Source organism: Sebastes fasciatus, chromosome 23, assembly GCF_043250625.1.
Source record: "Sebastes fasciatus isolate fSebFas1 chromosome 23, fSebFas1.pri, whole genome shotgun sequence".
Lineage (NCBI taxonomy): Eukaryota > Metazoa > Chordata > Actinopteri > Perciformes > Sebastidae > Sebastes > Sebastes fasciatus.
The window spans coordinates 11,670,428-11,682,809 of record NC_133817.1 but is presented as its reverse complement, the minus strand read 5'-3'; the positions used below and the strand labels follow the sequence as shown (position 1 = coordinate 11,682,809).

The 12,382-nt window shown below is 39.0% G+C and overlaps 3 protein-coding genes across 6 annotated transcripts in view; 1 reads left to right on the top strand and 2 right to left on the bottom strand.

Moving 5' to 3' along the window:
- The window catches only part of LOC141762032 (protein mono-ADP-ribosyltransferase TIPARP-like), an 81,216-nt gene that overhangs the window by 40,845 nt on the left and 27,989 nt on the right, over positions 1 to 12,382 (bottom strand). The gene's annotated exons all lie outside the window — the stretch shown is intronic.
- On the bottom strand, positions 396 to 7,970 carry foxm1 (forkhead box M1). Of its 4 annotated transcripts, none has more exons than XM_074625333.1 (8): positions 7,789 to 7,970; positions 3,814 to 4,290; positions 3,554 to 3,702; positions 2,989 to 3,165; positions 2,531 to 2,659; positions 2,273 to 2,332; positions 1,644 to 1,865; positions 396 to 1,359 (listed from the first exon to the last, which is right to left on the bottom strand). In XM_074625333.1, the coding sequence occupies exons 2-8, from the start codon at positions 4,277 to 4,279 to the stop codon at positions 520 to 522; spliced, it is 2,043 nt and encodes a 680-aa protein (XP_074481434.1). In that variant the 5' UTR covers positions 4,280 to 4,290; positions 7,789 to 7,970; the 3' UTR covers positions 396 to 519. The 4 variants fall into 4 exon arrangements, with proteins under 4 accessions (XP_074481434.1, XP_074481435.1, XP_074481433.1 ...); XM_074625334.1 differs by lacking the exon at positions 7,789 to 7,970 and adding an exon at positions 5,208 to 5,353; XM_074625332.1 differs by lacking the exon at positions 7,789 to 7,970 and adding an exon at positions 5,022 to 5,140.
- On the top strand, positions 8,633 to 11,032 carry rhno1 (RAD9-HUS1-RAD1 interacting nuclear orphan 1). The gene is made up of 3 exons (XM_074625822.1): positions 8,633 to 8,833; positions 8,976 to 9,163; positions 9,604 to 11,032. Exons 2-3 carry the CDS (start codon positions 8,999 to 9,001, stop codon positions 10,324 to 10,326), a joined length of 888 nt encoding a protein of 295 aa, XP_074481923.1. The 5' UTR covers positions 8,633 to 8,833; positions 8,976 to 8,998; the 3' UTR covers positions 10,327 to 11,032.

The following is a 12,382-nucleotide window of genomic DNA, read 5'->3' as shown; positions in this document are numbered from 1 at the left end:
GAGTATTGTACGGAGACAATCCTATTGCTGTTAGTGCTATTGTTGTATTACTTTGCCGTGTTTATTGCTAACAATCTCGCAATCTAAAAGTCGATTCCAGGAAGGCCGAACCAAACGGCAACAGAAGCATCTCGCTGGCAATATATTGCCGTTTCATTTACATAAGCTAAATTATATATTAAAATGTGCAAATCGACATACAGACGTGTATATGTACATTACATAAGGACATATTTCTCTTCTCTAGGGATTCCTTCAAGAGTACAGACAGGTAAAGATAAGCGATCAAAAGAAACAGGAGCAGAGCAGTGGATAGTTTTACAGAGAGAAATAAGAGTTACAAAAAGAAGTTAATAAGTGATGGAACCAATGAAGAGGGACAACAAGCGAGCAGCTTGCTAATTTGACCTGAAAGTGTCCCTGTCGTTACAATTTTTTTTTTTTTTTATTCCCATCTTCTCCTATAGTGTTTTGGAAAACAGATGACACATGTAAATAAAATGTGTTTTGGCCCCCAGGCTACTTAAATTGAGGGATGAACTCGGACCAGCTGATGTTGGCCATACCCAGGTCCTCATCGTCCAGACCAGAGAAGCTAATGTCCACTAGTATCTTGCTCAGGCTGTCGTTCATCGTATCCAGGACGAGGCCCTCTGTGATGGAGCGGTTAGCGGCCGGTGCGGCGCTGCTTCCTCCTCCTCCTCCCTGGAGCAGCTCTCTGGAGCAGCTGCTCCTGAGGCAGTCCATGGGAGAGTCCGTCGGCCCGGTCGCTCTGGAGGGAGCCGACGTGAGCAGCTCTCTGGGGGAGCTGAACAGAGGCCAGTCCTTAAAGGGGGTGCTGTTGAAGCTGAAGGTGGTGTAGTCGTGTCGCGGCGTGACTGCGGGACCGCCTGGTGTGCGAATGGGGCTGAAGTCCAGGACGCTTTCGCTCCCTTTGCCCACGGGGGTCACTTTCCAGGTCTCGGGCAGGACATGAGAGGGAGGCTTGCTGGGCGTGGAGGAGGTCAGGTGGCTGCTACTCTTTATGGGGGTCTTGAAAGAGAAGTCACGGTCGGGGCTGTGCTGCTCCGGCTGCTGCTGCTCCTCCAGCTCGGTGTCTCGCATGTCCTGGAACGTCGAGGCGTCGGAGGCTACGCCAGAGTCAAAGAAAGTGTTGTCGGGGCAGAGGAGGACGGGCTCCTCGTTCAGAGAGTGAACCAGGCGCTGTTTGCGTCGAGAGCTGCTGGCTTGTCTCTTCGGAGTGGCTTTAGGAGTCCCGCATTGCATCGGGACGCACACCGGCTCCTCCTTCACCTCCACCTTGAGGTCTTTGTCCTTCTGAGGATACACCACCACGGCTGGGACGTCGCTCTGCGTCACCTGTCGGACATACAAGCATGCACTTTACAATTCTACAAATAACTGTGTCCTTCATACACACATCCCAACACATCATTTAGCCAGACCTAACCAATATTTCTCCTGCAGTATCCATGTCTTGTCCAGTATTACAGATGTATGTAGATGCTGATGCTTTGTTGGTATACTCAATCTAACTTCCAGTATTGAAAAATAAAAATTTGATCACATAAAAAGGTATTTTCTGTTGTTGTTATTTGTTAGGATTCTGCCATAAATCTGCAATGCGTGACAGAGCCCTTTACCTTAGGAGCTATGCGCACTCTCTTGGTTCCTCGCAAAGCGTTCCGTTTCTGCTGCGAGCAAGAGGAGGGGAACGGGGTCGACGAGGACGGCAGGTAGATGGAGGAGGCGACGGGAAGCTGGATGGGAACGAAGTAGGAATCGGTTCGAGGGAGGAGAGGTTTCATCCTTCTCTCTGAGCTAGGTGGTAGTTTTCTTGCATCGGGAAGCATCCTCTTTTGTTGCTGGGAAAAATGAAGGACATGACGTCACTTTATACAGTTAAAGCATGTTGCCTCAGAGGCCTTACTGTGCTCTCTCATTCCTCACTGCACTTTAGTGACAACCTGTGTTCTCTCCCTTGTTTTAGAGGCTAGAACAGACGAAAGTCAAAGTTAGACCTCTTATAACTGCCCCTACTCTTTTCAGCCTCCCTGCTGCTCATATCATCTCCTCCTGCAACAAAAACATTTCCCTAGACCTTTCAGACCTCCAGCTGCAGCTGCACTCTTTGGGTCAAAGAGTCTGGCGACAAAAAAAGGCAAGTGAAAGTAGTGGATATTTGATTTCCTGTCTCCTTTTCGGCTTTCTCCTGCCTGACTGCACAGATGAAGACTGTTCCTAGAGAAGTGAAAGGATAAAGCCGTCTTACTTGGTGGGGAAATAAAAGCATTGGCACCGGAACAGGAGCGGTCATTGGGTCGCAACCAGGCTGCAGAGAAAGACGTGGAATAAGAAGGAAGATAAACCATGAACATGGAAAACAAAAAATTCTAAATAATCCCCCGACACCATGGATGATATCAAATATACAAAAATGATGAACAATAATACAAATTAAATCAATTCTGTTTCAGGGCTTTCTTCATTTTTAGAGACGGAGGAATGTGAAAAGGTCAGTTGTTCTCACCTTGTACACCTGGTCAAGAGTGAGGCATCGGTTGGCCTCAGGTCGGATAGTCCAGAAAGAAATTTTACCATCGGGTGACGTCTCACGGATGAACATGTCGTGTAGTGAGAGGTTGTGGCGGATGGAATTCTGCAATTATAAATGAGAAAAAAAAACTTTAAAAGGTGCTAAATTCAACATTCAGAGCATTAATATAGCAGCAAACAACTATTTGCTAGGTATCCGGGCCGGCCGCGTGTCCATGTGAGTCGCTGTTGCTGAGTTGCTGTTGTTTGCATTGTTAGCTGCTATCCGCTGGCTCAGGCATCGCCATGTTGAAGCAATCCCTCAATCCTAGGTATGCTCTTAATTTGGAATTTAGTTTACCTTTAATTTGTGTTTCAGCAAGAGACACTCAAAGACTTTAATCTGCTTTATATGCGCCCACGAATTATACTTATTGTTCAGTTCTAAAGTACCTTCCATCCTGGTTTGGCCACCTCTCTGAAGTAAGGGAAGTGGTCCTCGATCCACATGTAGATCTCTTTCAGTGTCATCCTCCTGCTCTTGCGACTGTTGATGGCAAACTGGATCATGGCCATGTAGGAGTACGGCGGCCTCTCTGACATGGGCTGCTGAACAGCGTCGACATCGATCTGTGCCAGTAAAGAAATGAAGAAAGAGGCTTGAATACATGTATTAAACTGCACACAGATTATTTTAGATTAACGTGATCAGATTAAACATGGACAATACGGAGATTTCTATTAATTCTTTATGCATGAAAACATCTTAAATTGGACTTCAGTCAGGTTTGTGAATGTAAAAACTGTCGTAAAAAATAATTCAAATCTAGTTCAAGTTGTCTGCAATCCTAACACAACAGAGATATTTGTAAACCACAAAGAAATGAGACAGACTAGTTAAAGGATGGTGTTCAGGGGACATGCTGGGACATGCCTGAGATAAGCATCCCCTCCACAAATGTTTTCACATCAAGGACAGTAACGATCACACTGTGGCAGACAAGGAGGAGCAGCTGACCTGAATAGTCTGTGAATTGGGGTTTTGGTTCTCCTTGTTGGCCGTCTGCTTGGCAGAATCTGCTTCCAGGACACATGTGTCCATTCTGCCCAGCCACTGAATATTGGTGAGGCTGTCATCCAAAGGACCACACTCCAGTTCCTTATTCACTAATAAAGAAAAAGCAAAATCAACTATTGCTTAAAACAAAAAGGATTAAAAGATATCTAACCAACAATTATACTTGAAATGTCATATTTGAAAACATCTTATTTCCATACATGCTTTAATTCCAGTGAGAGGTTTAGCATCCGGAGAGCTGCCCACAGTTTCTGCTTGTCCAACAGCAGAGATGTCATCTCCTCCAGCAGCAGGCTGACAAACAGATCCACTGTCACGGCTGCTGTTCTCGCTCAGAAGGATGAACTTGTTTGGCCCCAGGACACCACACTCTTTGCCTTTGGCAGTGAGCGCCCCAATGACACTGTGAAGGTCTGCAGTTTTGGGGATGACCACCACCTGTGTGTCAGACATGGAGGGGTGATCCATAATGCGGATGCCATCGGGGAAGCACTGACTGGCTGATTTTGGAGGTTCTTCGGAGCCAGATGCATCAGCTTGGCTTTGTGGTTTAGCTGCTGCTGGTGGATCATTTTGCTGGAAAGGCAACTTTCTTCTTCTGAGGATCAGGGGTCTCCTTGGGCTCCGTCTCATGGTCATCAAATCACTGTAAATGCTCCTTGGCATTCACAGGTATTCTGTACAAAAAATAACACAAAGAAAATACAATAGTGATGTGTCGGTCGCGAACGAGCCGGTTCAAAGAGCTCTTTTAAGTGAACGATAAGAGCCGGCTCCCGTCCGAGAGCCGTTTTTCTTTCTTTCTTTCATTCAAGGCAGAATGATAGTATGATCTTCTCCGCACCACGGGCACTCCATGCACTGGCTGTGACTGAATGTGTATGTTAAATATGTTGTGTTAAAGACGTCTGTGCGACCAATCAGGTGATGACAGACAATGATCATACCATCAAGCAGCGAGGGGTGGAGGTACGCGGCGCGCTGACGGTCTACAGGTACAGAGCAGGAGGTAAAGGAGGAGAGAAAGAGAGAGGACGGTGTGCGAATAGCAGACAAGATGAGTGACAGTCGGAAACAAAGCAGCATGTAAAATTATGGTATTCTGGAAATTATAAGGATTAGCATAATTATATTGAATAATTTAAGTGATATATGCGAACACATACTAATCATAGGTCAAAACAGTTGAAGCTAAATTTGGCTGAACTATAAAAAGGCAGAAGTGGTAAAATGAAGAGTCGTTTGGGAGCCGAAAGAGCCGGCTCTTCTTGGTGAGCTGAGCCAAATGATCTGACTCAATAAAAAGAGACGGAATTCCCATCAATTAAATACAAACATTTGGATTTAAATAACATTGTTTTGAAGCATCCAAAACATTGTGAAAATATACAACTTATACTAGAAATACCTGTAGATTGAAGTTACTCGCTAGCTAGTCAACAGTTAACTTAACCAGGCTGGATTCTCAACCGTTCCTCTTCAGTATGCTGATCGATTTTAGATTGACACGAAGAAATCAATTAATATCAAACACCAGTCAGAACACAGTGTAGAGTACACTGATTATAGACTGGTTATATGTTAATAAATAGACCTCCAAGATGAAATTCAGCTCCTTTGTCCGTTTTTAGCGGTGCAATTGCTCAGTTGTATCTGCCTAATGCCGGATCAATTGATTAGGTTTCCTGGCGACCAATATCCTTCTAGAACAACAGGCGTTACAGGTCTGCAGTTGACGTATTGTGTAACTTTAACTGCTGATTAACTGGCAAACATCCAACGTGCATATGGAATAATACCCAACTTATTTAAAAGTAATTAAATAACGTTAGTTAAGGCTCTCAGGGTGAATTCGGCTATAATGGATTAACCACCAGACATTGATCCAACTACAAAGAACTACAAGCTGTACAACACATTTACACTGCTTCCTACGTCATCGCCCATATAAGTTAGCTTATATTTTATTAAAAACAAACGCATTGTTTTTGTGAGGTATGCCGAATTAAAGACTTGATTGTAATTTTTGATAAAAAAAATTTCAATTGATTTTAATATTTATGTTCATATGAAAAAAAGTAAGGAGAAATTTCAATGTCACATTTTTTAAACCGAGTTCAATGTGACAAAACTGTGCAACATATTTACACTGCTTTCTACGTTATCGCCCTTATAAGTTAGCTTATATTTTATTAAAAACAAACGCATTGTTTTTGTGAGGTATGCTGAATTAAAGACTTGATTGTAATTTTTGATAAAAAAAATTTCAATTGATTTTAATATTTATGTTCATATGAAAAAAAGTAAGGAGAAATTTCAATGTCACATTTTTTAAACCGAGTTCAATGTGACAAAACTGTGCAACATATTTACACTGCTTTCTACGTTATCGCCCTTATAAGTTAGCTTATATTTTATTAAAAACAAACGCATTGTTTTTGTGAGGTATGCCGAATTAAAGACTTGATTGTAATTTTTGATAAAAAAAATTTCAATTGATTTTAATATTTATGTTCATATGAAAAAAAGTAAGGAGAAATTTCAATGTCACATTTTTTAAACCGAGTTCAATGTGACAAAACTGTGCAACATATTTACACTGCTTTCTACGTTATCGCCCTTATAAGTTAGCTTATATTTTATTAAAAACAAACGCATTGTTTTTGTGAGGTATGCCGAATTAAAGACTTGATTGTAATTTTTGATAAAAAAAATTTCAATTGATTTTAATATTTATGTTCATATGAAAAAAAGTAAGGAGAAATTTCAATGTCACATTTTTTAAACCGAGTTCAATGTGACAAAACTGTGCAACATATTTACACTGCTTTCTACGTTATCGCCCTTATAAGTTAGCTTATATTTTATTAAAAACAAACGCATTGTTTTTGTGAGGTATGCCGAATTAAAGACTTGATTGTAATTTTTGATAAAAAAAATTTCAATTGATTTTAATATTTATGTTCATATGAAAAAAAGTAAGGAGAAATTTCAATGTCACATTTTTTAAACCGAGTTCAATGTGACAAAACTGTGCAACATATTTACACTGCTTTCTACGTTATCGCCCTTATAAGTTAGCTTATATTTTATTAAAAACCAATGTTTTTGTGTTTGTGAGGTATGCCGAATTAAAGACTTGATTGTAATTATTGATAAAAAAAACATTTCAATTGTTTTAATACTGATGTTCATATGAAAAAATGTATAACAAATTTCAATGTCACATTTTTTAAACGGAGTTCAATGTGACATCCATTTTTCAGACACACATATACAAATGACATGCACCAGGGTACGTTTTGAAGAAAATAGAGCTACAACTTTCAGGAAAATTCGGCTATAATGGATTAACCACAAGACATTGTTCCACCTCAAAACAACTACAAAACTGTAGAACAGATTCACACTGCTTTCTACGTTATCGCCTATATAAATTAGCTAACTAGCGAATGGAGTTATATTTTATTAAAACAAATGTTTTTGTGAGGTATGCCGAATTAAAGACTTGATTGTAATTATCCATAAAAAACATTTCAATTGATTTTAATACTGATGTTCATATGACATCCATTTTGGGACACACACAAATGTGACAAACAATGCAGATTCGGAGAGGAAATATATGTTTTGAAGAAAATAGAGATTAACTAACATGAGCTACAACTTTCAGGAAAATTCGGCTATAATGGATTAATCATCGGAGATTGTTCCAACTACAAAGAACTACAAACAGAACAACAAATTCACACATATAAATTAGCTTATATTTGATTAAAAACAAAATGCATTGTTTTTGTGAGGTATGCCGAATTAAAGACTTGATTGTAATTATTCATAAAAAACATTTCAATTTATTTTTATACTGATATTAATATGAAAAAAAGTAGGGAAATATTTCAATGTCACATTTTTTAAACGGAGTTCAATGTGACACCCATTTTGGGACACACACGAATGACAGACACGAAATGAAGATTAGGGAGGAAACATATGTTTTGTCGCGTTAAACCTGAAGCAGATTAACTAACATGAGCTACAACTTTCTCTCCGTTTATGACAGCTAATAGCTTTCTGTTTGGAAGCTATGCTAAGTTAGCTTAGGTGGCAAGTCATCACGTAGCTAACAGCTAACAGCTAGCCACCTGCACCATTATAACAAATAAAAGCCAAACCTTCATATTATTGTGATGTTTTCAGGCAATTCCGATCGGCCGAACTCCCACTAGTAGTTGAAACATTGTATTCATATCCGTTGTTAAAGCAAAGGATCCGTGATATCTCTGATATTCTTTAATTTAGTGTTATTTACATGCTTGGCTGGCTGGTCGAGTCAGAAATGTTTTTGAATTTTGGCGCTGTGGGTGTCACTTCCCCTACTTTCAACCACGTGGTATGAAAGTGCACCAATAGCTGCAGGACAAAGACCACGCCGTTATTGCATCTGACAGTTTTCCAACACTCATTTTATACTTCTTAACATTTTCTCAGATTTTGCACTGTACTGATAATTGCATGAATAAACTTAGCATATATGATAACAAAATAAAAAGTAAATAAATTTAAAAATAAATAAGTTAAAAAAAAGAAGGAGAAAGTAAAAAAATAATAAAAAAGGAAGAAAGAACATATATATTCATATATATATATATATATATATATATAAGTAAAAACAAATAAAGAGAGAGAATTACAGAAGTAATAGTAGTACAAGAGATAGACAAGCTATATACATGCAGTATATTCTCTTAGCACCATTAAGAGAAGTACCAGTATGCAAAAAGGTTACAAATTCAGTTTTTAAGAGAAACTGATTAGTTAAACAAATCTAGAGTTTTCCTCATTATTATTTTTATTTTTATTTAATTTATTTAATTTATTTAATTTATTTAATTTATTTAATTTATTTAATTTATTTTATTTATTTTATTTCTGCACAATCTCCTGTTCCACACTCCAGTAGTCCAGATGGTGGCGGTAATGCACCTCTAAGATGGTTTGCAAACCTCCAATTAACACCAAAGAAGATGATGGAGAAGATCACGATGGCACCAATCCACCAATCAGAGACGACGGTGGTGCAAACCGGGAAAAAATAAGTAAGAAGAAGACGGAAAAGAAAAGAAGTTCATATCAAACAACAGTGGAATAACTAACGCTTTATACGTGTATTCATTGTTTGCAATAATGGCTATGTCTTGCAGGTAGTATCACATTTAGGTAAGTACAATGTCCTCGCTAGTAGCTGCGAATGAAAACATTCAAAGGTACACAGAAGTATGTAAACAGGTGGCTGTTGACATCTGAAATCTGGATCTGGCAATAAGATGTGATATTTGAAGTTTTGTTTTCATTCCACCAGTGTTACAGGAATGATTTCTCTGAATGCCCCGTAAAGCCACAAAGACAGAGATGCCTCCCTTGCTGTTCCTGGAGCGGCCTGTGTGTGGAGCCAGACTCCAACATGGGCCTGAAGTCAGAGCTGCACTCAACCCCAGAGAGTACTTCACTGAGACACAAGCACAGAACAGCTCAGCTCTCACTTCTTGGGTAAGTTGCAAGATAAAACCCTGACCTTCCTGTGCATTCATGTCACAGAATTATCTTCAACTGTTCTCCTTTAGGTTGTAAACATGTAGCAAAAGCATGCACTACATTCATTTTTAACAGTCTCTTCTGCACTATATTCACTTTTTTAATAGTCCTGTATCACAGCTGTTACCCTGCACTATATTCACTTTTAACAGTTTTCTTCATCTCCTTGTATTTTTATATCTAGTATATTTTTTTGTACTTTGCACTACTAACTTTTTTACTGTTTTTTTACTAACATATTTTGCACTATGGAACTGTGATGCTGGAAACTTGAATTTCCCTCGGGATCAATAAAGTTACAATCTATCTATCTATCTATCTATCTATCTATCTATCTATCTATCTATCTATCTATCTATCTATCTATCTATCTATCTATCTATCTATCTTTCTAGGTAAGACCACAATTTGACCGCTCAGTTGCAGCTGCACCTCCAGTGAGACGAGGGAGGAGGAGAAAATGCCTCTCTGCCACGAGCATCCTTGACAGTTGCAGTCAGCTGTCCAGGAAAAAGAGTGTCTGCAAATTCCCCTCGTTACCGTTTCAGACAAGGTCAAGAGACCGATCTCATCAACCAAAGAGCACACACACTAAGAAATCGACAGAGTCCACTGCTGTGTCTGACGCCGGAAATCAACCACGGGGATCATGCAAAGTCAAAAGGACAGTTTCAAGTGCACAGCACTCAGACACACCGAAGAGACGGCAGACCTCAATCAGAAAAAGGAGAGCTGAGGGATTTTCCGATGGTGCTGCATCCTCCAGCAGATGTTTGGACCAGCCTGAAACTTCATCTATTCGATGTAGAATTCCAGCAGATGGTGTTTCAACACCTGCCTCCACCACTGAGGTCGGCCACGTCAGTCCACCACCTGATGTGGACACTCCAAAAGGAATTCAAGAAGGGAGTAGTTGTCCCTCCTCCACCTCTCCTCTACACTTGCTACAGGCCCCGCCATGTACACCACCACATAATCAGCCACCTGACATTTTGGTGGCGGACACACCAGAGAGAGATTATGGGCTGAAGGTGACATGGAGGAGGAGGAGGGGGTTGATGTTGTTGTTTAAAGAGAGGGGCCATCTCTCTGATTCAGATACGCTAATTCGCAGCTGATGTAGAGATTTGGTAAGAAGAGGATTAAGCAATGATGTCAACAGGGAAGAGATATTACACCACTTCTGTGACCAGAATTCTTTCTATGAACTATTTTTAACGCACCGAATGGAGCTGCTGCATTTAAAAGTGATGATCGTATTTCAGTTCATTGACTGTTTTCTTTGTTTCGCTTCGATTGAACATCATAATGATCAGCCAAGGATATTATGAAATAACTCTCACACCCACCTCCTCTGCACCGCCCTGGCAGTTATCATTGTAAGAATCAAATAATGGACAAATCAAAATTGTAATGATAACAGCAATATCCAAGAATCCAGAGTTTATTTACTGATCCCAATTATGCTGTACTGTTACAGCTTTTGTTGCAAATTAGAAGCAGTCTTTATATTCAAATATAGTCCTGACCTCTAGCAACACAAGCCTATTTTTTTGTTATTATTATGCTTCATCATTTTAATGACAAATATATGGAAAAAGGGTCTTGACTGTAACTGATATCACATGCCAAATATCGAGCAAACACTATAGAATTGTCAATGACATGAAATCTTGAGTCACTGGGGTGATACAAGTGCTGCTGAAAGATCATGTGAACACTGCTGTTGGTGATTGTGAGCAATGCTGTGTAACTTGAAACCAAATTACTCTTTCAAATGTGTGGCATAAAATATATGGAATAAATTTTAGGCCAAAGAGCAAACTCAATTTTTGGTTTATTAAGACTTCCCTAGTGATCGGATAGCAGGGATAGTGAAACCTATTTCTCTCTGTAATGTCATAAAAGTAAAAACAAACAATATTAACTCCTAAGTAGAGTATTTTTGGGGTAAGATTTAGTTTCATGCTTTCAGAAATTCAATATTTTGTGACCATTTCAGAGAGGAAGGGCGCCAGAAACATGCAGAATGTATTCCTTGATGGATTTCATGAACTACTTGTTGTCATGGTTACTGGTCATCCTTGACCAAATCCTTTTATATTTCATATCTTCTGTGACAATAGCTCTTCTTTTCATACCTGCAAGGCACATTTGAATCGAAGCGCTAACATTTCAAGGTAAAAGAAAGAAAAAAAAATCAACATCTCTCTACGGAGGACAACTCCATTACTACTCTCATTTTTAACAGTCTCTTCTGCACTATATTCACTTTTTTTAATAGTCGTGTATCACAGCTGATACCCTGCACTATATTCAGTTTTAACAGTTTTCTTCATCTTCTTTTATTTTTATATCTGGTATATTTTTTTGTACTTTGCACTACTAACTTTTTTACTGCCCTTTTGCACTATGGAACTGAGATGCTGGAAACTTGAATTTCCCTCGGGATCAATAAAGTTATCTATCTATCTATCTATCAATTCAATTTGCTTTATTGGCATGACTGTCAGGTGAACAATACTGCCAAAGCGTCAATTCAATAATAAATAAATAAAAATAAAAAAGAACAAAATAAAAACAAAAACATATATTTATATACATATATACAATTCATTAAGCAAAATACAATATATAGATATTTAAAAAGAACATGCATGTAAATGGAAGAAAACAAAGAAGTAATTAATGTTTGTTGTGTCAATAAAACAAACAAACAAATAAAAATAAACAATTAATAATATATTGCAATATCAAAGGATACATGTAAAAAAAAAACTAAAAACAACCCCCCCACCAAAAAAACATGAAGTTTATCTATCTATCTATATATCTATCCATCCATCCATCCATCCATCCATCCATCCATCCATCCATCCATCCATCCATCCATCCATCCGCCTATCCATTATATCCATCTATCCATCTATCATCTATCCATCCACCCATCATCCACCCATCCATTATATCCATCTATCCATCTATCTATCTATCCATCCATCCATCCATCCATCTATCCATCTATCCATCTATCCATCTATCCACCCATCCATCCATCTATCCATCCATCCATCCATCCGCCCATCCATTATATCCATCTATCCATCTATCTATCTATCTATCCATCCATCCATCCATCCATCTATCCATCTATCCATCTATCCACCCATCCAT